Source organism: Symphodus melops (genome assembly GCF_947650265.1).
Source record: "Symphodus melops genome assembly, chromosome: 23".
Lineage (NCBI taxonomy): Eukaryota > Metazoa > Chordata > Actinopteri > Labriformes > Labridae > Symphodus > Symphodus melops.
Genome location: NC_136713.1, coordinates 7,854,951 through 7,880,364, shown reverse-complemented (window position 1 = coordinate 7,880,364; position 25,414 = coordinate 7,854,951). Strand labels below are relative to the sequence as shown.

The window sequence follows — 25,414 nt, the reverse complement described above, 5'->3', positions numbered from 1 at the left end:
GAAAAACATTCCATTTAGATGCAAATGCACCTCATTTCCTCCTCGTCCCGGTCCAGGCGGGAAAGAGAGAGAGAGGGGGGGGCGGATTAAGTCGAGGACAGATCAGTTCCGACAGGACGACTCGCATCTCGCTCTCGTGCCGGGGATGAGGTTGTTTGTTTTCAGCGCTGGACACAGACACTGACATTCATTTACCCACAAGCCCCGGCTGCGCCACTCTGACAGGCTGACAGCAAGCCAATTACTGGTGAGCTTCATGGCAACAAAATAAGACCCCCAAAAAAGTGGGGTGTCACGCAGCTAGTCCACATGTGTAATGGGCAAAGACAGAAGGGAGTGTTAGCATGCCAGCTAATGCACATGACGGTAGCAACATCTTGGTTTCACTTCTACATTTCGAATTGGAGATATGTCCTCAATATTTATACTGGCACTGGCACCGTCGCCTATCCACGCGGGGAGGAAACATTCCTGGAGGAGAAATAAGAGGCGAACATCCTGCAGAATTACAAACTTACTTTCTTTCTTCTCCCACATCGAAAACACCACTTCTGATACACACGAGCCTCAAAAAGCAGTTTTAGAAATGTTCATAAAAACGTTTATTCATTTTTCTGTTTGTACAAATGCTTATGCTGCGAGACGGACATGTCTTATATTGCAATGTTGCGTCATCTTGGTAAAACCGGACCACGGCGGACGACTGTAACCGTTTCAGTGACAGCATTGTGCCGATGTGGAGGAGAAGGGAGAAGGCTGCTTGTGTGAACTGGAATGGCAAAACGTACATGCTTGTTAACATAAATAGATACAGTGTAAAAACAGGAGGCACAGTCATGGGGAGGGGGGGGGGGGGGTCACACAAAGTTCATCTGTCAGCAGGTATCAAATATTACAAGTGACAGACGTTGAATTAAAGAATGTGTTTTTTTTCCTATGATATCCAGGTGAAAAGTTACAGTGTAAGATTTTGTTTTGCTTCAATGGATGAAATTGTGATGCTGCTCAGTTCAGCAGCCAGGGGGCAGCAGGGGACAACTCTGCTCACAAACACGCCTCATGAAGCTTCGTTCATTTTTTTTCCTCTCCAGTTCCTCGTCTGAATCCTGTGAGTCCGTTTGCATGTTAAGGCAGGGGCAGTTCCAATTTCAGGACACGCATGAATCTTCTGGCTCTGCACCATGAGCGGATTTTAATCCAGTGAAAGAAAGAAGAAGAAAAAAAAAACAGAAGTGTCTGATCTTGAGGGATCCCTGCGAGACGTGAAACCAGACGGTCCAGTTGGGAAGGCGGTTCCGCCCTGCCGCAGCTCTCGATGTCGTCAAACAATCGTTTCATTTCTCGTCATCTGTTCTGTGTTCGAGTGACACGAGCGTGAGCGGCCTCAAAGAGGACAGTAAACACTGTAAATGCTCACATAAGGGCTTCCTTGTGGGCTCAGATTTTAACACCGTCATATGATAATAAAGAAAAAAAAGTTAATTTCAATACCAGCAAAAAAAAAAGTACCCAACAATGGGTAGTCCTTTTTGTCCTTTTTATTAACAGTAACAGAAATTGCGTGCCACCTCCCGCACGAGGTCTAAATCTAAAAAAAAAAAAAAAAACACGAGACAATTTAATTTAATCTACTAAGAAATGAAATATTCAATGTCGCTCCAGCTGAAGTGTGTGGTGACGGCTGTCCATCTGGATTTTCAGATTCTCTCTTTTTTTTTTTTGGTTTGGATCACAGAAACGTTGCGTTAGGAATTGGACCGAGGTGGCGCTTTGATAATTTGTGACACGATGAAGAACATGATTAAGATGACGTCTTTGAATCATCCGTTTCACCTTGATGTGAGCATTCACAGTATTCTTTGTCTGCAATCTTTGTAGGCCACGCATGTAATCAGTAGTACTTTTCAGACGTGACATTGTTGCTCCTCCTCGCTTGCCTCTCCTTCCCCGTCGCATGAGGCGGACCCTGAAGCCTCCAGAAGGTTCCACCTCTGAGCGTCTCCCGTGATCCGCTTCATTCAGAGTTCATCCCCGTGTTTAATGCGGCATGTGTGGAGTGGAAATATTTGGGATTTTGCACCTGGAGGAAGAATTGTGCACGCACAGAGAGAGAGAGAGAGAGGTCATAGAGTTCAACTTTGGCTGCTTGGTTTTGTGCTGCCGTGTCCGGCCTGAGGCAGGTTGGAGAGAGAACATTGTAACTGTCGAGAAAAAAGATGACCTGAAGAGGGGACGTTCCTTTACCTGCAGCACCAGGTGATGTGTGCCACACTTCTTCTTCTGTGTTTTTTTTTCTCAATTCATAAACATCAAAAACGCATTTAATGCAAAAATCCATTCACAGTTGGGCTACGTCTCTTTTGGCGACTGCATTCGATTTGTTTCGAAAAAATGGAGAAGCTGCATCCGGGTCATTTCAAACGATGCAGACGAGATGGCAACACAGGCAAGATCATTCATCAGGCGTCTCCATCAGGCTTCCAATATAAAAACATCCAAGTGACGCCATCGCGGTGCTCAGTGGTTCATGTGGCTGAAGCGTCTCAAACAAAAAAGGTAACGACCGATCGCGTTGAATGACACACACACACTTGCACACACACTGCATGTGCACACAACTCCGTCCAAGACAAACGACTTCTTTCTTTTTTCTTGTTTCCATCCAAAAGATCAATATATTCAAACGTGTGCGCGTGTGTAGATTCATATACTATATATATATTAAAAACAAAAAAAGGGAGAAATAAAAATCTGCAAAGCCAAAAATAAAAACTTCCGAGAGCAACAAAGCAGTGTGAGGAGTGAAAAATAGAACGAGTGCTACACGGATGTTTCCGACTGTAACCGCAGGACAAACTTGTGGGACTTTGGGTCGATGTATTCCTCCGACATCTGGATGTACGGGATCTTCTTCACCGTCACCACCAGGCTGAAGTCCGCACACTTGAGCAGGAAGACGGAGCCGTCCTTGAGGCCGCTGGTGACCGACGCCTCGCTGATGAGCGTCCACTGACGGGACAGCCAGTGGTCCCGGCTGTACTGCAGGGTGGGGCCGGGGGTCAGGTAGCTCTCCAGGAACGCCTGGAGAAAGAACCACAGCGTCACTTTGTTGTCAGCGTGAGAATAAGCGCTCGAGCATGTTCGACTCTTCCTACAAATGGAAACAGGGCGAGGCGTCTGACCTTGGGCGTCATGTTGTTGGTGATGCAGAAGGCGAGGTGCTGCTGGATGCTCTCCATGCTGTGGCAGTGCTGCTGCTTGGTGGTCCTCAGGTACTTCTGTAAAGCCCGAGCCATGGAGGGGAAGATGGCCTGCGCCGCCTCTCGGGGGTCCATGACGTCGCCCGGAGCCTTCTTCTGCTCCTCCTCCTGCATGCGCTTTATATGTGTGAAGGCCTCCTCTACTGCCACCACCAGGCTGGGAGGAGACACAAACAAAAAGGATTGCATTACAGGTCGATTTACGGCTTAGCTCCTCCCACTAAGCGATCGAGGGGAATTAATTGCATTACCGCGCTCTGCGTTTCCGAACGCGCCTCTCGTGCTCCGCCTCCTCGTAGTACAGCTCGTTGTGACTCGTGTCCCTGCGGCGCGCGGCGGCCGCGATCATGGCTCTGGACTGAGAGTGGGCCATCCCTGCTGCCGCGTTGTTCCCGGGACCTGCGCGGACGAAGAACAAAGACAGGAGGCCCTCTCTTTTATCACAGGTGACGCCGAGAGAAAAGTGAAAGGACAAACAAGACTCTGGTGACGACATTGAGTGCAATGTGAGGACGATTATTGATGCGCAGAAACTTCTGCTGCTTCCTTTTATCACCAGCCAGAGCTGACCGGAGCAGCCGCACAAAGACGAGACTTGTAATTGTTCCGAACACTGCTGTTCTTCTTTTCTCTGCCGCGCGGCGCCCAACTCCCGTCGAGTCTTTACCCTTTCGTTTTCGGGACTCGAGATGGGAGGCTGCTGCTGATGTTAAAAGAAGGCAGAGCTGCTGAATTATTAACGAGAGGTGCATGAGCAGAATAATTCAGGGACAGAGAGGAGGGAGTGTTCGGCGCACAGCAGCTCCGGCTGTTTCTACACTTAAGACGCCTGAGAAATGTTAACGCTGAGCGCAAACAATCAGGTATGGTCAAACTACGCCTGTTTCACTTCACTGAAGAGAAGATTGAAAACAAAATGTGAAAAGAAAAAGAAATGAAATACAAACAAAGTCAACAGTAATGGCACCCCCATTCAGAGTTATTTCAATTACGTTTAAAGCCGTTTGAATTCATCCAAATGAATTTGTGCAACTTCGGCCCCCCCCCCCCCCCGTGTCCACCGAGTGTTCGTTCCTGAGCGCCAGCGTCTTTGTGCACATCTTTTTCAGACAGGATGAGATTTCTGAGATTGTTTTTAATTAAAGCTTTTTCCCCGCATGGTTTCATCTGCAAATCCCAGAGAAAACAACACGAAGACTAAACGGCTTGTCGGGCGTCATAAAATCACAAGAACCTATTACGACGCGGTGTAATCGAGTGTTATGGCCGCTTTGGGCTCCGGGCTTCACTTCTCTTTAATTAGGGAACGATTCTCCTCGGTCGCTGACTTCAGCTCGTGTTGTACAACGCTGGATTGGCTGCAGAGAAGTGAACGAGTGTGAAGTAAAAGCACCAGACGAGAGACACAGAGAGAGAGGGAGAGAAAGAGAGAGAGGGAGAGAGAGAGACAGAGATAGAGAGAGAGAGAGGGGACCCTGAGCAGCTGCTGCAGGAGGAAAAATAAAAGCAGATGAAACAAAAGAGAGAAATGACAGTATAATAGTTTTGGATTCAACTGGGAAGAAAAGACGAAGAGAAATGGCAGCAGAAAATAAAAAACGATCAAACAGGGAGGGAGTCAAGTTAGTGCACTTAAATAAAGCTCGAGTACACCTAAGGGAGGGCAATAATTGAATCGAGGGTTTGTGTGACATTCTGCCAGCTGTCGCCAGCACAAGTGAACTTCTTTTTTTCCCCCATCCACCTGTGGCATGCGGCGAGGGAGGAGGAGAGTGAGAGGATCCACAGTGAAGAGTGCGTGTTTCACCCGGCTGAAAAGGAGGCTTTGGTTGAGCTCCGAGGACGCCTGACAGGACTGGAGATTTAAGAAGGATAGCTTTTGTGAGGTGAACACAGGCAGTGTTGTGAGGGGAAGGGGGGGGGGGCAGCGTTAACGTTACTTACTGTCCAAAAGGTAGGCTTTCAGTTTAGCTCGAAAGACTTCTTAGCGTCAGAGCAAAGAGACACATGAGGAGAGGAGAGAATCAACAGTCAAGCATGACAGTGACTTCCTGTTTAAAGGGTCCAAGAGCGGGAAATAAGGAAATAAATATCAACACCTGGCTGGGGTGTATTAAAGAGGACATGTTCTCCCCTCTTTCTCACCTTTTCAATCAGTGCCCTGTGGTCTAAATGAAACATGTGTGCTGTGCTTTAATCAAAATATGACATGACTCAAGCACCAGAGGAGGTTTGAAACCTTGTAGAAACCGGCTCTCAGAACGCTCCGTTTTGGTGTATGTCTCTTTAAATGAAATGAGCCAATATAAACTGCCAGGCAGGCAATATACTGACGCTCCTGTAGACAAAAGGATGTTTATGACACTTCAGAGACAGTACAATCAAATGATCAATATCAATACAAAGTGTGAAAATTACAATACAATTCTAGACCTGTCGAGATTTCAGCACACAGAAACACAAAAGACACAGACCAAGAGAAAACATGGAGCTAGAAGAAAACCATCCCACTCACCATCAGCAGTGCCTGCTGGGAACTCACCATCCACGTTGTAGACCTTGAGGCCAGCCAAGTGCTTTGCAGCGCGGGACTTGGAGGCAGAAAGCAGAGCAGGATTGTGGACCGGGAAGTCGCAGTAGTAATGCTCCAAGATGGCCAGAGCTGCTCGCTGAATGCTGGAGAAGAGAAGACGAAAAAGCTCAAGGTAAAGCTCCGGCCATGGGGAATACTTCAGGTAGAATCCTGCTCGAGAGCCAACAGGAGAGAGGAACGTGAGAAATGTTAGCCAAAGGACGTTTTTTCACCGGTGTTACTGAAAATGAGGAAATACCTGCAGTAATTCAACAACCATTCTTCCCTGAAAACAGACAAACAAGAACGAGAGCGAGAGAGGGCAAAAACAGAAAGAAGCATTAGCCCAAAGACTTTCTCTGAAAACTTTTTTTTTTTAACACATTCTTGATAAAACTGAGGAAAAAAGAGAAACTTTATTTTTGAACCAAAAGTAAAGTGTAGAGTATAAATGAATTTTTACAGAGCTTTAAAATTACCGTAAAACTTGACTCTGTGAGGAAAATAACTAATGGGATAGTGTTTTTACGCTGTCCATGTTTTCTCCTTTTTTCCATCCAACCAGTTCACCACTTTGCTCACTTAACAGAAAGGTCAACCAGAGGGCAGTCCAATAGTTACCAGCTAAAAGGGATAACGCCACCTACTGGACATACTGCCGTCAATAAATTCATTTTACCTAACGCTCGTTTCCTGTGATCAGGACGGTAGTCTAAGTTAACGGACGACAGTCGGCTTTAAGGCTAGTTTTGTAACCGAGATGATATTGGTTTGTCGTCGTTGAGAGAAAGACAAAAAAAAGTGAAAGCAGTCACTACATCCTGATCCTTCGAACTGTGGCAAAAAAAGTGAACATGTCCGGACTTGTCCTTCACAACACAGCACCATTAATCCAACTGCACATGAGCGGGTTGTTTTCACATGTTGTGTGACATTAATCATTTGCTCCTTTATAATATACGACCTCTTGGAAGCGGGCTCCATGAGAGGCGAACATTCTTTCTCCGAGGAGTTCAAATCAAGACAGAAACAATCCTTCCTGTTCAGTTTCAGGGTTTACTTGGTCTAATATGATGAGAAGCTAAAGCAAGCATAGAATCAAATCATTTAAAATGTTGAGCTGACATATTCAACATGCGAATGAATGCAGCTTTGAATATCGTTTTGGAAGACATACTGGAGCAACCCGGATGAATTTGACCTGCTTTTAGCTGACAGCAGATGCTAACAGCTGTTTACTGACCCCAAACATGACTTTACTGGTTGACACTGGACCTTTTTCAATATGTGTGTTTGTTTGTGTTGATGTATCCACTGGCGCTTAAGCGCTCGCCGTGTCCTAAAGTCCTTCTCTGAGCCACGTGGAGCGCTCAGGAACAACAACTCATGTGAGCAAGCAGCGTGCGCTTCCTATTACCCCAGAGGAGGATCATAGTGTGACCTCTGACCCGCTCATGGAAGCACTCTCACATAGTCTCTGATCCTTTTCAGATTTCTATTCCTCTCTCTCTACAGAAGCATATACGAAGCGACAGGGCTGTTTGTGTTGGGACATGCAGATACACAAAAAAAAAAAAGCATCCACTCAGATTCAATCTCAGTCCTTTTCACGAGCTGACAGTTCTAACAGATGATTATTATTTTGACAAGGCGGGGGGGGGGGCTTTGGTTTCAGCCAAAAAGGGGCAGAAAGGAGTGCGAGGACGCCTCTGATAAACGGAAGAAAGCAACACGGAGCACTCCTGAATTTGAACTTCAGAACCACAACAGAAGGGACCATTGTTCAGGGATCAGTCGCTTAAACGCTGCGTCAGACTTCCTGACTTCCTTTCAATCATTAAACTGAGCAAACATGACAGAAAAGCATTCAGACCAAGCCGCTCCACTGGACGACATCGCAGCGTCTGAAGAGGACGTAAAGAAAGCGACCAGCTGCCTTTTGAGAGCAGGACAGTTGACCTGTCTTCTCTTCAGTCCTCGCTGATGACTGACCAGAGAGGGGAATGTAAAGTGGGAAGTCTCCAGCTGTGAGTGTGTTTAACCCCCTCCCCCGTTTTACAGCAGCCCTGTAAGGAATGCATTCATATTCAGCTTGTCCGGTCTGACAGGCAGACAAGAAAAAAAAACAAAAAAAAAAACAGGTTTCCTCTGGCCCTCAGATTGGCATCAAAGACAAGGCAGGCAGACAGCGTCGAGCTTTCAGGGCCCCGGGGCCCAGGCTGGGTCTCCATTATCATGAGAAAAAAAAAACAGGAATGTGAGCGGCAACCGCTGTTTTGTTCGTGTTTGTGGCGACATGTGCACGATTCCTCCATTTGCATGAATGATGCAATTATGCACGCACACACACGCGTCCACTACGGCATGTGTGTCAGGCTGACCAGATGCCACGCTCCAGTCTGAAGGGAGCGCTAATTAGCTGTGTGTTTACAGTCACAGACGGACAACAGAGTGAGGCCAGGCCTGCTGCCGAGCAGGCCAAGCAGGGATGAATGGCACTGCTTACAAAAGACAACGCCCCCCCCCAAGGCAAGAAGCCAACACACCAATACACACACACACACACACACACACACTCGTCTGACTTGTTTCTACTATTTCAGAATCAATAAACCTTTCAGTCTGTTGAGTTCAGCTATACTCACTTGGTCCCATTTAGTTTATTGATATATTTGATGCATCTCTGCCATGAATACTCATCAGGACTCCAGTGTTGTTTGCAATCAGCTTTTCTTCATGTGTGTTTTCTTACCGTGATCATTTCTGTCAAAAACTATTTGGACTTGTAAAAGCAAATGTTTATTTATTGCACACAAAAAAAAAAAAGGCTCTGCACTTTGAGGGTGGGAGCATCTGACTCTGCTGGGAGAGGTAATCCTCTTTAATAAACACAGAAGAGGAACATTAAGTGTTAGAGAAATCCATGATGGGAAAAGAGCAGCTCACAGTGGGAGGGGGGAGCAGCACTTTACTTTCAGCAGGAGGGAATTAGCAAAGTAACAACAAACAGTTGTCGGGGTATTATAAATGTGCAAAATGTTATTCGTCAGATTCATATTCCTTTTCCCACGCTCTGAAATCACCAAATGAATTATGAGAGCGTCCACCTGCGAAACAACACAGAAGGTAAAATGTTAACATTTCTAAGAGCAGATAAAGGATTATGTTTCATCCATCCTGTCATAAAAGAAAGTCCCACTCTGTAAATCCTCCTGTTTTTATGATTTGCCTTAAAGCTTTAATGTGTGTGTGTGTGTGTGTAAAACTGAAGGGAGGGGGGGGGGGGGGGGGTTCAGAGCATGGAGCTGCTGTGTTTGGTTAAAAATGGAATCTTCCTGTTTTCCCTCAGAGACGATAAGGTCATAAAAACCTGGTTGGTCTAGTCTGAGCTGTTCACACACATGTGCGCGCACACACCGCCTTTCCTTCCTTTCCTTCCCACATACATTTTAAGGATTCTTCAACACTACCCTCCTATTAACTATTAATCCCTCCTTCTCTATTCTCTCTTTCTCCCCCTCCTGTAGCGCTCGCTCTCCTGGGTCTTCCCTCTGTACTCCTCCCTCCGTCTGCAGCTCTTTTCCTCTCTGAAGTCCTTCCCCGCCCTCTCCTTTTTTTTTTTTCTCCTCCTGGCACTGTTTCCTCTCCCTATCTGCCATCACTTTGTCTGCTCGTCTTCTCCTTTCTCTTTTTTTTCTTCTTTCATCCCTGCTTTAGCATTCAGTCTCTCTTTTTTTCTGACTCGATTGATGGGCTCATCCCTTCGTTCATCTGATGTTCCTGAGTCATCCCTGTACAAGTTCCTTTCTCTCATTTCCTAATTTATAACCAGTGACTTCCCTCTTCCTTGTTCCATCCCTTACACATGAGGTGTCCCAGTTTCCGCCCACGCGTCCTTTCTTCTCCCTGCCTTTCATCGCTTATCGTTCACCTCCCGTCTCGTCCTCTCAAACCTGCTCAGAGGTCATCTGGGTCTATATTATCTCCAAGCTTCCTGCTCCCTTTGATGTCTCTGCAGTTATTCAAACAGTCACATGTGTAAGATATACATCTGCATGTCTTTAGAGTATCAATTACAAAGTGGAGCAATGACAGGGGAGAACTTCCCATCCTCTCCTCCTTACGCAACAATGTTTGACATGTTATTGTCTTTATGACTGCATGCATCCAACAGTGACGCTGCAGCCATGACGTCCAAACCTCGGAATACAAATACTGTTACACCCAGAGTGAAGAGACATACACTTCCTTAATAAGTGGCTCAACAAAGTCCAAAAAAATCAAATCAAGCTTTCCACTGGGTTAACTCACAGACACTAGAGAATATTTTGAGACTATTCAACGTACATACATGACTTCAGAGACGGATCATTGAACATGTGTGCCACGCTGGCAAACAGAAAACAGAAGACTCAAACTCGAGGAAGAGGTTTTCGAAGGCTTTGTCTCACCTGAGCTGTCCCAGGTTGTAGTGTCTGATCTCTCCGTCCGTGGAGCGGGTGACGCACGCAGAGAAGCAGGGCTGGAGCTGCCGGAGCTCCAGCAGGACGATGGCCAGGTAGTGGATGAAGAGCAGAGCGTCCACCAGGGACACGGCGTACTGAACGATGCCTTGGTAGTTCTCATCCTGTGAACAAAGAGGAAACGCGTCTTTGACACATAGAGAGAACAGACTATACACACGATGGAAACAAACGGCAGAAAATGATGCAGAAGAAATGAGATCATTCACATGGAAGATGTAGAGCAGATGAATAATTTCTACAATTATTCTGATGGAGAAACCAACCGGGATTTTAAATGTCTCACACAGTAAACAAGTGGCAGAAGAGAAACGAGATGTAGCTCTAAAAGTATTCAAATGTAATGTCTGCCCTCCCTCTGTTGTTGAGATATTATGTTCCCTGTGTGGACGTATTTTTTAATCAAATGTGCCTGTAATCCTGTGTCTTAACTCACCTGTGAGTCAAGTATTCGGACTCCATAAAACAGCCAATAGGAGAGCACGAAAAGCAGCACCAGCACCGCAAGCAGCGCCCGGAACACAAAGACCCGCGGGAGGCCGGCCCGCGGCGGCCTGAAGAACAGCGCCCACACCGCCAGCAGCAGTATGAGCAGCTTGAAGGCCACGGAGATGTAGAGGCCCTCGCAGGCCGTGCCGCAGCTCTGCAGCTTCTCCTGCCAGAGGAGGTGCGGGAGCGCGAGGAAGGCCAGCGGCGTGAGGAACACCAGCAGGCCCACCACGACGGCCAGGGTCAGGGTGAAGTAGCGGCGGCAGTCGAGCCCAACGCTGTCCTCCAGGTCCTTGGTGATGCGGACGATGTCCTCCTGAGAGAGGCTGTGCTCCGACGTGCCCGTGACGGCCGTGGTGGTCTCGCCCCAGTTGTCATCCTGCGCACATGGAGGAAGAGAACGAAGCAAATGGAAGAGTGTTTTGATGCACGTGTGAATTCGGCTTGCTGTCTTCTAACTTTTCCCACATTCTCTGCTTTCTCTTTTCCTGATTTACCTGTCCTGGTCTCGTCCCGTTACCGCCTCCCTGAATGCAACATAAAGCTGGGAACAAGTCGAGTGCAATCTGTGTAAAACATCTAACTCAGTGCAGCATTGTGGAGAGTTTAACCACTTTTGCAAATAAAGCTGAAATCAAATCTGTACAAAGAGCCGATGATGCAACGACTGATGTAAGAGATGTGATTTACTGTGTGTTTCCTCATGTGGAAGGGACCTAGAACAGAGGAAAGGATGCATGCAAGGGCTGGAATTAAGGGAACTGAAGGGTGCACCCGGTGACTTCAGCAGGTCCTGCAAACAGAAAACTCAAACACACACACACACACACACAACAGGGAGGTGTGTTTGGAGCTCAATATAGCAACAACGCTCAAAGTGGGGGAAAAAAAAAAGGATGGGATCAGAGGGTTGAAAATATTATCTTAACGGCGTTTGGTATCTCGCTGCGCTGCATTCAAAAGGATTTCTTAGCAGCGGCGTTGCTTTAAAACACAGGCTGAGACGTCAGATCGACACAGGCAAGGGAGGGCTGTTTTTGTTTTTTTTGTTTTTTTTTCAAAGCAACGTGGGAAACGGCAGAGAGGAAGAGGACAAAGCCAACAGAGCGAGCTGCCAACAGAGCGGCTGCGCGCTGACGTCTGTGTCCGACTGCATCCGCAGATAATGAAGGTCAGCCGCGTTGGAAACAAAAAAAACAAAACAAAAAGATAAGGACTCTCTACGAGCCGCTAACGTGACGGACAAGAAAGGAGGTCACATAATAAACTGCCATCCGCTACAAGAGGAGCAAAGACTCTCTCAGCAACATGCAATAGCACTTTATTGAGGTCTCTTTAAAGGATTGCATCACTGATGTTAGTCCTGCATTGTGCTCGCAGGGAGAGAATGGGATGGGGGGGGGGAGGATGGAGGTTTTTCCCCCTCTGGCCTCAGGGTTCAAACAGTAGAGAAAGACACGGAGCAGAACAATAGGAAGCCAGGCGGTCGAGCTCAGGTAAGCTTGAACACAAGAGAAGCTACTGGAAAAAAAGATAATAATAAATAATGCTGACCATCATAAATGATAAAAAAGAGAGAGACTTTTTTTTTAATCTGTTTTGGATGTATGAACTGAGAAATCACATTTGCTCATTCAATCTCATGAATCACTTATTCCAATTGCGGATTTGTTGGAGGATTATTTTTTTGAGAGTAATGATGTCACAATATCAATGTAGTTCATTAAATGGACAAAAAAAGAGCACTGTTGCATAAGGTATCTTCGTGGTATTCCTGTCCACTGATTGGCTCTTTGATAAGGACCAGCAGCACTGACGTCTCGCTCTCCTCTGACCGATGACAATCTTTAGGAAACATCACGACTGACTGACGTCCTGAGCAGTGAGCCAAGAGGTGGAATGCACGACCTAGGGGAGGGTTCGAAGGTCAGAGGTCGAGAGGGAGAAGACGTCACTACGAGCAGAAGGGGTGGCGATTAGAAGCGCTGCATCTCCTTCAGTCGTTCATGTTCAAAGTCGCATCATCTCAGCGTTGTCTTTCTTTAACACACACACTGAAAGCAGACGCAATGTGTTTCTGTTTCCTGCTGAACTGTTGAGATTCTGAAGGTATAATCCTGTCTGCCCACCGTCTCGCTGCAGCAGACGCATGCAACATGAGTGTGTGTGTGTGTGTGTGTGTGTGTGTGTGTGTGTGTGTGTGTGTGTGTGTGTGTGTGTGTGTGTGTGTGTGTGTGTGTGTGTGTGTGTGTGTGTGTGTGTGTGTGTGTGTGTGTGTGTGTGTGGAAAGGAAATCGATAAGCATTAGTCGTAAGGAGGAGTGTCTCTGTGACCGCGCTGCACCTCGACAACACTCAGGGGAGACATGAATCACGGCTCCTCATGCCGACACTCATCACCACTCATCGGCCCTGTTTCTTACCTCTGAGTCACACGCCGCTTCGGGACTCTTAAACCATCTGTTTTTTTTGTTTTTTTTTACTCAACGCGTTTAAGATAGAGAACGACTCACGAAATCACTCATCAAGGTAAAAAAAAATAAGTTCACAAAAAAACAGCTCTGACTGCCTAAAATCATCAATCATACGTTTCTATTGATTTAAGCTCTACTTGTCGACGTCAGAAAAAAATACAGAAACAGAACTTTGAAGTGTGAAGTGAAATGCAGCAGAATTTTCACTATCGAGGTGTAAACAACAACACATGTAACACTTCGTCTGGCTCAGCGCTGATCAAATTGGCCACTTTGTTGTTGCCGGCTCCTCACTACTGTACCTGGGCTTTCCCTCTGCTCACACCACTAAAAATAGGCACTACTGACCCACATTTGCTCAGGGGATTAACCAATCACCACAGGCTGATCTGGTTCAGTACCAGCAGCCTTGCAGCAGGCCTGGTCCCATTCATCACGTGAAAGTAGGTGAAACAGAGAGGAGCGGAGAAGAGAGAAGGAAGAAAGGAGTGAGGAGACTGAAATGTTTGATAAGAAGACGGCCAATTAAAAGGGAGGAGAGGAAGCGTAAGGGCAGGAGTAGTTCAAGGGAAACAACTCGCCAAATCCTCCGCTCACAACTACATACACGTCATGGAGGTACGCACTGCGACTAAACACCTGTCAGGTCTACTCTTGTCCTCCGTCTCCGGTGATTTATTCACCCGAGACGAGGTTTTACAAGCAGTTCCTGTGCTCAGGGAGGAGTGGAGACGTTCCACAAGAAACAGCACAGCGCTGAACGGAAACATTCGATATGACGTCTTCTTCTAGCAACGAGAGGAGAGGAGTGTCGATGTTTGAGAGAATCTGAATATGTTGGATATAAAAAATACAGCTAGAGCGTGAGACAGTTAGCATAGTTTAGCATAAAATCTTGTAGCAAGGCTAAAAAGCTAGTTTATCATTGTCCAGTTTTGAGCAAAGGTCTGCTTGCCTTTATCTCATTGTTTACTCTCTTAATGACTAAAACTAGTTATGTAAAAAACAAACTAAACTTAAGCTAAGCTAATTTTCTTCTTAATCTAGGTTCTTCAACCAGCATTGCTCTTTCCCTCAATTATATGTCACTTGACTAAAACTGGTTAGTATAGTAACATCAATTTTGTTTTTAATGCTAAGCTAGGCTACATTTTCTCCAAAATCAAAGACATAGGATAATGTCATCGCCTAATAAATAAATTATTAAATAAATGTAGTCACTATTCGCTAATGTCAACTAACGTCACCAAATGAAATCGAAATTGAAACTTTAGAAGTTTGGAAAAGAAAATCACAAAATCACAATCAAAATATGAAATCACAGCAAATGATGCTCAGAAACAATCTCTGTTTGCAACTATTTTTAGCACCATGCTACTTCACGAACATCCAGTGTAAGCTAGCGTGCATTAACAAAGCTTTCGGCAGAGTTTTTTCTGCTCTCTCTGTCCACCTGAGTATAAATAACAGCCATTGTCTCTCACGATGAATCAAAGGTCCACTAAAAGCCTGTTTTCTGTTGTTCGGCCTTAAGTGGGCTGCAAACAAAGCCCCTCGCTCAGTGCAGAAACAAGTGCACTCTAACTCACTCCTGGGAGATGAGGTGTGTGTGTGTGTGTGTGTGTGTGTGTGTGTGTGTGTGTGTGTGTGTGTGTGTAAAATAAAAGAACATGTGTCTCAAAGAGCTCTTTGCAGCCAATTTAAAACGAGCTTTACTCAAACTGTGGACAGCACGCGAGGCTGTCAAGAACTTGTCATGACAAGGAGTGGAGGCACTTTAAGATCCCTAGACTAATTCGCGGGATGAAGTCGAGACTGTAATACAATGTGAGACTGACAGCTGAACAGCACTTGGTTAAGAAGTAAATTGCAGTATGATTGAATTGGATTATAGACACAATTAACACGCAGGGCCTCTTGTGAAGAGGATCTAGAGAGTAGAATCCATCTGCTTCAGAATTCTTCTCAGGGACTTTTTAAGTGAATGTATAGGTGTTTTTTTTGTTGGGTCATGTAATAAGATAACCTCATCAAGAGGCTCATATAAAGTGTGGAAGAACACAAGGTCCCTAGGTCACTTGACTGATCATTAAAAGTGATGAGATTCTTCTCTTCTAAGATTTAAAATCAATAAGCAAGTTTAAAAAAATCGGAAAAAGAAATTGGGGGTGGGGGGGGGGCTAATCAGTCACTCCCTGCTAAGTGCTAGCTCTTTAACTAAGAAAAATGCCAAATGGAACAACACGAAATCCAGCCAGTGAGTGAATCAACTTTTAATCCATGAATCGCATTAAAATCAGAAAACAGATTCGAATCGAATCATGAGAGACTCAAAGATTCCCAGCCCCAGATAATCTGAAAGTAGCTGCTAGCTAGCCTCGGACTGCTTCAAAATGGCATGACAGCACATTCCATCGTGACACCCAGGCCTTTATCCAACGTGCTAAATAAACACATGTTGAGTGAGGAACTTTCACATTTCTATTCTTAAATCCATGGTGATAGACTCTTTTTTTTTGTTAATGCTCATGCTCTCAATATTTGAGATTTGCAAGCTCTATTTAATCGATGCAGTTGCGATGAGTTGCATTGTCTACAAAAGCAAACTGGAGCATGATAGAAATGCTGCTTTAGGTAGAAATGATGTAACGAGGGGAGCTGTTTTCCACTTGTTTGGTCACACTGCCTCCTCATTTAAAAACGCGGTTAAAATGAACCGTGTAAAAGATCTGGAGCTGCCTCGCACTCAGGAGGGGAAGACAGTTACCTGGCTTGTTTTAGTCCCCGGTCCAGAGCTGACCACTGGAGGTGCGTTTGTGATGCAGTCTTCTTCTATGGTGGTGACAATCACTTCCCTTTTCTCCTCTACGTCCTCACAAACCTCCAGCACCTGCAGCACTTCTTCCCCCGCCTCCATCGATGTCGGTGACTGCATCCCGAAATCCTCCGCCACCAAAACCTCAGCTCAGTCCTGCTCCCGCAAACATCGTCTCTGGACTTCACCGCTGATTTCTCTCTTCACATTTCATCCCGGAGTGTGTGTGCGTGCATGTGTGTGTGTGTGACCTCTCTTACTCTCTCTTGATCTGAAGCTCAGCCTAGCTTTATCCGCGCCTTTATATAGAAATCTCTCCAATCACGCCTCAGGAGGGCATTGTATGGGACTGTGTGCTCACTCGCCACATAATGTACGGGGCTTTATGGAGCGAGGGAGAGGAGAGGAGGAAGTGAGTCGGGTGGTGATGAGACGATCACATGGGATGTCCTGGCATCAGCAGGGACGGATGGAGAAAGTGAAAGATGAGGAAAGAGATGCACGACGGTGCAAAAAAAACAACAACAAAGTAAATAAAATAAAACACCAATGAGGTGCCATCTTATCCTCCTCGCTCGTCCTCTCTCTCTCTTTTATCCGTCTTCCCCCTCCAGGCATCCTCTCTCATTCTCCACTCGTCTCTTGCCTCAGCACCACTCTCCGTCCATTCCTTCTGCTCCAGTGGGCTCTGTGGTGTGAGTGTGCTGCCACAGTGAAGCTGCGTGTGTGTGTGCGCGTGTGTGTGTGTGTGTGTTTAGGGAACATAAGGTGAAACCTTTTTATCCGACTGATCAACATTCGTTCTTTGGTTCAGAACAAACATGATGTTTCTATATCGGTTCGTTTTTCAAGAAAAAATAAATAAATAACAAAACAGAATTTGCTGCAAGAAGGCCGCGAAGGAGAGGTCTAATGTGCGCCTGCCACGGCGTGCTGACAACAAGCCGTTTGTGCAGAAGCAAACGCCAACACTGTGCCGGCCCGACCTTACCTTTAAATAACTCATCATCAAATTAGCCCCCTGTTCAAGCCCCATCATCTCCCTCTTTACGTCCTGCTCCACCACTTTATTAACGCCTTCAGAAAATAACCCTTAAAACACTTTATTATCGCTGCAGAGTGAAAGTGTGAAGATGATCTCTCTTTCTCTCTCCTGCCTCGCCCGCCCGCAGAGCTCGCAGCCTGGCGCCGGCAAACCAGCTTAAGACAAGCAGGAGTCTCACACGGGAAGGCGGGCGGGGATTCTGTCTCACGGGGAGAGCGAGCCGGGAAGTGTCTCGCGAGAGGGCCGACGCGGCTTTCAGGCGTCATGGAGCGACTGCGGCTGCTGAGCTTCCTGTTCGCTGTTAGCGTAGCGGAGTGTGAGCTGTTGAGACCACAAAGCAGATGGCTTTAATTGGGTTGAATGAATGGAGGTGAGAGGAAAGTGAAACAGCAGGAGGCTGACCTCCTGTAGTTTTAAGAAGTGGCTGGTTCAGTATTTTGTTCCATTTGGTCGACATTAACCTGGACGCTCGGCATGTAAAGATTCATCGTGAGGAAGTTTCGCAGGGTTGCTCGCTCAAACAAGTGCAAGAGCCAAAGAGCTCACGAGGTGAATTGGTGTTTTCATGAGAAATTAAAGGAATCCTTTTTTAAGACATATTTTTCCGTCAGGCTAATTTTTTTTAATAAATCGTGAAAGAATTTTATCGTGAGCCGTATTGGAGTTGAGTCAATCGAGTCAATCGAGTTGAGTCAAACGATTGATCCTCTCGTGAACAACTCGTTCTAACAAAAAAAACAAAAAAACCCTGCGCTCTTTGCCTCCTCGAGATAGGGAGGTGTTAATCCTCCAAGAATGCCTCGCCGTTTAAACGTATCACATTTCTCCTGTTTGACAATGCGCACAAAGCCGCTCCACATCACACGCCTCAGCCGCAAAGCTACGTCCACCTGAGCTCCTGCAAAGCTCCTCTCACTACCAACACCAATATCTAGTTTCTCACAACTCTAAAGGCAGGAGAAATGGACCCAATTACTGGCTCGACTCAGAGTGGGTTGTTCTACTTTGTGTTGAGCTTTGATGCTAAGCTAACCAGCTGCTGATTGGAGCTTGTTAAAAATCGAACGCCGTGCTTGCCAAGAAGTTTACATGAACATATCTAACATATTAACATATCTACATGTACAGCAAACCCTCTTCCTTCATCGTTCCGGTGAATCCGGTGAATCATCACGGACGCATCACAGCCGTGAGAATACTTGTTGTGCTTGAGCGTGAGGACATCCCTGCCCGGAGCGATGAGCTGCTCCAGTCAGCCAACACTCTGATGAAGCCTCAGCGCTGCACAGTCAGACGCCTCGACGCGGGCTGACGCACCCAGACACTAAACACATATGTGAGGCGGCACACATACACACACACACACACACAGATTTGTGCTGAGCCTCTCTCTCTCAGTAGATTTGGTGGCCCTGATTACTCAAACTAAAGCCAAACACTCCCCGCTCTGTCAGCGGCACCACTGCAGGCCACGGCATGAATAAGACATGAAGAGCAAAATCCTCAGGACGGCTTTGCTCTGTGGCAAATCCTGGCATGTGTTAAAATTAGACACAAAAATAAATAAATTAAAAAAAGACACGGGTGCTGTGCTAACGAGTCGTACCACGAGGGAAAGTCGGCGCCAAGTAGGTCAGCAAATGTCGCTAAACGTTTGGAGCTTCTGCGAGTGTTTGTGTTCGTCCTCTTTCCCTCCAGCGGGTTCAGTACGACACTCTGAACTCAGCGAGCGGGTCATTATTTCTTTTCTTTTTTTTTTTACATACAACCCTATGGAGAATGGGATGACGCCTTTAAAAAAAAAAAAAAAGCGCTGTGTGACATTTATGCCGCTTTCTAACAGCTGACCAATCAGGACGAGTCGAGTATTTGCCTTCCCTCGTATCCGACGTTCCTCGTTGCAGTGATTTGTTAAACTCTCCCAATAAAAATGGGACATGCCGCACACTATCCCTATCACCCGTAAGCATCCCCGTACAAAAAAAGCACAGTGCAAAGTGCTCACAATATTCAACACCAGCGATTAGACGGATCCTTTGTGATAAGTAGTGATGCGCTCAGTGAAACTTCTCTAATTCTGTTTCCAGCTTTAAATCAGACACGCTCATCACTCCCAAAAAGTCACAAATGACTCAAAGTTATTTAAAAAGGCGGCCACTCCAAACTCTCTGGATTCTGGCTCAACAATACCACCCAAAACCAAAGCTGACAAATTGGCTATTACTCACTTTCATTCCCTTTGACTGTTTTGGACGAAGATCTCTTGTCTCCCTCGAGTGCTACCAGGAGTTTTCACGCCTCGACATGCCCACCTGCGCGGCTCGGCATGCTGCGATCTGATCCTTTATTTTTTGTCTCCCCCCCTTCATCCAACTCCAAGAAACACGATCACACGGCTGTCTGCTTTATGAAATTAAAATGTGTTGGTGGATGTGTGTCTGGAGTGATCGCTGAAGTGGTACAGACGGCAGATAAGGTCAAAAACAAACAGCGTCCTACCTTGTATCTTTCTTTGATCAAATAATCCATCACACGGTCCATCCTCTGAGCGTGCATTGACTGGCTTCAAACTCAACATGATTTCTGAGGTTAGATTCAGACTTTTGACGGACAGTAACAAACAGCTAAGCTGAGGTTTGGGGTTTTTTTGGCTTTGGTTGGATCCATTTTGGCGGGGCACTGTGCACACCTCCCAACCTTTCATCGATTAACACACTCGCTGCTGTGGAAGACGTGTTTGCTTCTTTAAAAAATAAAAAAATAAAAGAGATAATACTACTTCCTGGAAGAGTGACATTCTCTTAGAGACACGTCAATGTGAGATTACCTTAAAAAAAAAAAAAAAGGACATCCCACACCTCTCCAAAAGTGGAATATCCCTTCTGTGTTTGCCTTCATGTAACAGATGGCCAGTCCCAGCCCGGGCTGATTATCATTCCAACTCATTTCACTAGTGACTTGATAAATCTCCTTTCCTCTTAATCCCTCATACACCAGACTAGTCTAGATATCCCACTCAGCGTTGGTCCACGCTGTGCTGTGTTTGTGTTCAGCCTTACCTGGACCTGTTCGCCCCGGACCGCCGAGTCGCCCAGCAGCGGTTCCGCAGGCGGCGTGTTTATCGTGACGGACTTTTCCGAGCGGCTGTCTTTGCTGCGGGATTTGTGGCGGTCCCGGCTTCGCTCCCTGAGGAAGAACGGAACAAGAAGGGAAAAAAACACATTTTGAGTGTTGTACAAACAGTGGATGAAAAGCAAATTCTCATTCTCTGTTTGTCAAAGCCTATACTGTATGAACTCTGCTCCACATAAAGTTCCCCCCCCCCTTCCTCCATCACTCTCACTACAAGGCCCTCTGTCGCTAACATGATCTCCATTAGCAAGCGCCGAGCCGCTGCACTCGCGACCCTAATCCTGTCCAGAGCTCGACCGTTCAGCGGGTCTCCACATCCTTCGCCCCCGGTGATCGCCACCGCCGCATGGCGGCGTGCCCACTCTGCAGCTCCATTACTACAGAGAAAAGCTCAACGGCTCCAGTTAATCTCTCGCCTCGTCGCCCTCCCTCCTCTGGCATGCTGGGATCTTGGAGGGTGTTTTACAGGAGAAAAAAAAAACAGCTGCCAACGCGGTCACGCTGAAGATGCCGGACAGAGACTCCTGGACAGACATGAGGTGACTGAAAGAGACATTCCAGCTGCACGTCTGAAACATTATCATTGTTGTCCTAATAAATGCTCATTGAGTCTCCTGCTGTCTTTTTTTTTTTTTTTTTTAAATTGACCGATTGGACATGTTAAATCTGCGCCTGTTTTCGTTGAGATGAATCTCTCTGATTGGCTGTTTCTCGCAGGTTCAGGGAAAGCCCCTTCAGCATGCTGACAACGCCGGCGCCATCGTGGTGGTTGGCCGTCGGCTGAAGCAAAGCCAGTTAGTCATCTTGCAGCCCACCCCCGAACATTTGAGGAAGTTTCCACGAGTTTTGTGCGTGTGTGAAAACACCAATCAGACTCCTTCGGTTGACGTAAAAGTGAGAAAAGATTTAAGAGAACAATGAACGTTTTCCACATCTAAATAAGATCTGGCGACCGCTTTTCTGAAGCAAAAATAACAAACACAAGTGACCCTTGATTGGTGCCCTTTCACTCAGTAACCAATCAGAAGCAGGATATCCTGCCTGCAGGGTGAACAGAGGAGCTGGGATGATTGACAGCGGAGGAAAGGCTGCAGTGGGATAGATCTGCGTTGGACTTTTCGTGTTTGAATAAAAGGGCGTTCACCACTCTGCTTTCCGAGAGCGATGAGCTGCTCCAGTCAGCCAACACTCTGATGAAGCCTCAGCGCGGACACAATTTCCTGCAGAAAATCACAACAACAGCTGACGCTTCAAATCGGCACACAGAAAGAAGAGTTTGTTTCCGGTCGCCCGAGGCAACTCCTCCTCACTGACAGATTGACTGACATGTTCTTATCGTCTAAATCCAGGGGATTAGGAGGTTTTATGAAAGCTGTTAAATACGTTACAGCCGCCATTGTCCCGGTTGTAATATTATTACAGCTATCATCATCTCCGCAGCGACTGTTAGTCTAGCAGGAGTGCTCGTCGGGCCGAGGCCGTCACTGCTGATTACCTTTTTTAATTGGGGAAGGAGAGCTGTAAGAAGCAGCAGCGCTCATACAGCAGGAGTGAGAGGAATAATGACGATGAAGCAGAGCTGATGGATTTCCTTCGACGTAGAAGATTCTATATATATGTAGGAAAAAGGTTGCATTTAAGGGTTTCAGGTTTTGTGTATTGATCCTTTAATTACATCTGTTCATATATTTCTGTTTACAGCTTTAGTCCGATCACGGTCCACTTATACCTCCACTCTTTTTTGATTTCCTACTTTATCTTCTTTGTGTCACTTTAGCATTGCTGCACTGTCATCATTTACTGCTCTGCATGCCTTTGGGGAAACGTTTGTTTAATTAAATTGAATTGATTGAGCTGTATCTGCTTTGTTCGAGACTGAATGTCTGGTGAAAATAAAAAATAAAAAACAGAAGCAAAGTGTGAAATGTGTCATCGTAGGTGCACACAGACAGGAAACAGCCAGCGAGGGCTTTGAACAAATTGGTCTCTGTCTGCAGCCCCTCCCCTCCCTTCCCCTGTTTTCTCATTCGCCCTTTCGGCGAGCTTCTGGGGTGATTGCACTGCGTGGAAACCTGGCTCCCACACACACAAACACACACACACACACCTCCCCTCATCCTTCCTCATTAGCATGCAGCCAACTCCTTGGTATTCCACCAGCGTGCTGTGCTATGATTTGATTAATGGAATTTGACTACCGGCGTGGATCCCTGAAACGGGGATGACTTGTTCTTTTGGAAGAGTGAGGATGAGATTTTAAGGAGACGGGGAGGGCAAAGCCAGGAAACAGTCCGTCCAATTAGGCTGAGGTTGCGCCGTTTTCCTCGAACACCTGAGGACGGCCGTGATCACATTCTCCACCTCGGGGAGGAACAAAAAAAAAAAAAAAAGACACGGCTTTTGAAACAGTAGAGCCAACAAGCGTGACACGCCGAGCTGTCTGAGAATCACTTTGCTCTGTCGTTGTTGACAGGTTAGTGACATGTATCAGTAGATCCATCTGAACTGAAAAGTCAGACATTTATTTGAATGAATTTTACATTTCCTAAAAGTTTCCCCTACATATGTCCGGCAGTTCCAATTTCAATTTACGTTTGCACTGCTCAGACCTTTAGATGCCACGTAATCCGACCAATTAGGTTCAGAAAAATAAATCAATTAAAAAAAAAGACTCCTTTAAGTGCATCAAGAACATTCATATGGCATTTTTAGTTTGTGTGTATTAGTTTCTCCTGATACACTGTTTAAAATGTTTTACATTTACACGTTCAGCCATTTCACCAGCAGGGAAAATTATTGAATCACTGGTGCCAAATGTCAATATTTGAATCCATGAAAATGAAAAACAAGAACACTACAGAGAAAATACTGAGTTAAAGAAGCTCTATTCGATACACTTTATTGTCCCTTTGGGGAAATTTGACTATATTGGACAAATCTCTCTTTGGAGTCTGTTTCTCTCGTTCCATTGATGGGATTTTAAAATCACACAGGCAGACGGACCCAGCGTCCTCGTCATCATTCGTCTCAGCTGTTTGTACAGAGTCGGGGATATTTCTGTGGAAGTTTATTGGACAGCGCTCGAGGACAGAGAGCCAAGCTATGAGACGAAACGACTCCAAAAAAATAAAAAAAATAAAAAACTCGTCTCCGTCTGTTGTTAAAAAAATAACAATCTCCGCCGATCCCGTGAAAAAGTGTGGCTCACAAGCAAACATGGACTACTAACTGCCTCGGCTTACCTTCACGCGGCGATGGAGGGGCTTTCAAAGGCGACTGTTTTTGGGGTTTTTTTTGGTTTGAATGTGAAATTAGAGGCCAGCCGGTGGGTTTTGGCAGAGTCATGGCAGGAGCAAAGGAGCGGAAAAAGAGGCGCTTGGCGGGGATGCCCGTGTGTTGCTTTCCAATTGGCTGTCACTCACTTTAAAGGCTCTGGAAACAGTACAGAAGCAAAGAGAAGGATCTCCCACTACCACCCCCCCCCCCCCCCCCCAACACACACACACACACACACACACACACACACACACACACACACACACACACACACACACACACACACACACACACACACACACACACACACACACACACACACACACACACACACACACACACACACACACACACACACACACACACACACACACACACACACACACACACCCTTCCCCTTCGCTTTGATTCCAAATCAAGAGACCACTTTTGCTCCATGTAACTTTGAGCTACAAGGGCACATTCCTACACCCGAGTGGGGGAGGAGGAGGAGGAGGAGGGGGAATGCCAGCGATCAAGAGAGGGGGGGTAAAAGTGATACGCCTGCGTCTTCTGCTCCTCATTGAGCGGTCAGGAATCCGATCAGGAGGGTGGAGGTGAAGGGTGAGCACGGAGGAGGACGGCGGCAGCTGCTGCGCTCACATCACGACGGACACATGGGAGCAGAAATAAGGGTACGACGGAAGAGATGAGGAGAGAGAAGGATGGAGCGTGAAGGGGAGTGAAGCCGCAACAGGTGGCATGGAGAAGTGGGTGTGGCACCTGAGATATACGGCGAACACGCAGTAAAGGGGGGGCAGTGACAAGGGGGAGGGGGCTGTCATCTCCTCTCCAGTTTCCCTCCTCTCATCGTATCGGCTGAGCCATCAGTCAGTCGGGCCTCTCCAGCACCTGTCTCCCGCTGCCTTCCTGAGCCATTACTCTGCTGACAGACTAATGTGTCTACACGAGCTGCGGGCTCCACGCACGCCAGGGCGAGAGAGGAGGAGGACGACGACGACGACACACGAGAGGTGGGATCACGGAGGTGGGCAGACGCACGAGGGAAGGAGGAAAACGGAGGCTGAGGACGTAGATAGGCAGCAAAAAGAATGTGAAGGGATACAAACTAACACAGAGGTTGCAAGCGTATCAAAAAACGCGCTTAAAAGGCATCGCTGTGAACCACTGACATGGGGAGAAAAAAAAACTCAGATGCTGGAAGAGTTGTGGAGGATTCAGCAACTACAGTACAGCTGTAGTCCTGACAGACATTACTAACTCCTGTGCTCTGAAAAGAAAAAACAACAAAAATCCCTCATCTGTAGCAGTTGAAGGCCGATGTCCGATCTCGTTTTGAGTTTTATGAACCAATCACGCTGTCTCCCTGCTCGCTCTCTCATGGACCAATGGTGCTTGTGCATGTAAGTGAGGGGCGTGGCTTTTGAGGGAACACAGAGGGAAGCGGGTGCAGACGGAGCACTGAGAGAATTCTACTTTCAAAATAAACCCTGCCTTTAACTTTGAACTACAAGTTAGAAATAGAGATATTAGAGCTGCATGACAGACTTTTTCTTCTCTTGGATAATACTTCTGTCTTCTAGTAGATTTTCACACCCTGTGGTGAAATCAGAATTCCCCACAGTCAAAGATGTAGTCTTACCCGTGCCTGTGGGATCCCCGGGAGCGTCCCGAGTAGTAGGAATAGCCCGAGTAGGTTGACTCTGTATCCATGGTGACGCAGTCCTGCCCAGGCAAGCTGGGCTCAGGGCAACGCCGAGGCTGCTCGGCTGGACCGCTTGCTCGGTGATGTCGCGCCAGGTGCGCTGGAGTTGCTCGCTCAGGAGGCG

The 25,414-nt window shown here is 46.6% G+C and overlaps 1 protein-coding gene across 3 annotated transcripts; it reads right to left on the bottom strand.

The window, feature by feature from the left end:
• Window positions 1-86: 86 nt before the first annotated feature.
• On the bottom strand, window positions 87-25,414 carry LOC306818333 (vang-like protein 1). 3 transcript variants are annotated; one of them, XM_079335873.1, is made up of 9 exons: window positions 25,228-25,414; window positions 20,237-20,363; window positions 10,792-11,223; window positions 10,284-10,459; window positions 5,776-5,936; window positions 5,205-5,240; window positions 3,512-3,659; window positions 3,183-3,417; window positions 87-3,081 (listed from the first exon to the last, which is right to left on the bottom strand). In XM_079335873.1, exons 1-9 carry the CDS (start codon window positions 25,296-25,298, stop codon window positions 2,821-2,823), a joined length of 1,647 nt encoding a protein of 548 aa, XP_079191999.1. In that variant the 5' UTR covers window positions 25,299-25,414; the 3' UTR covers window positions 87-2,820. The 3 variants fall into 3 exon arrangements, with proteins under 3 accessions (XP_079191999.1, XP_079192000.1, XP_079192001.1); XM_079335874.1 differs by lacking the exon at window positions 5,205-5,240; XM_079335875.1 differs by lacking the exon at window positions 5,205-5,240 and having other exon boundaries at window positions 5,803-5,936.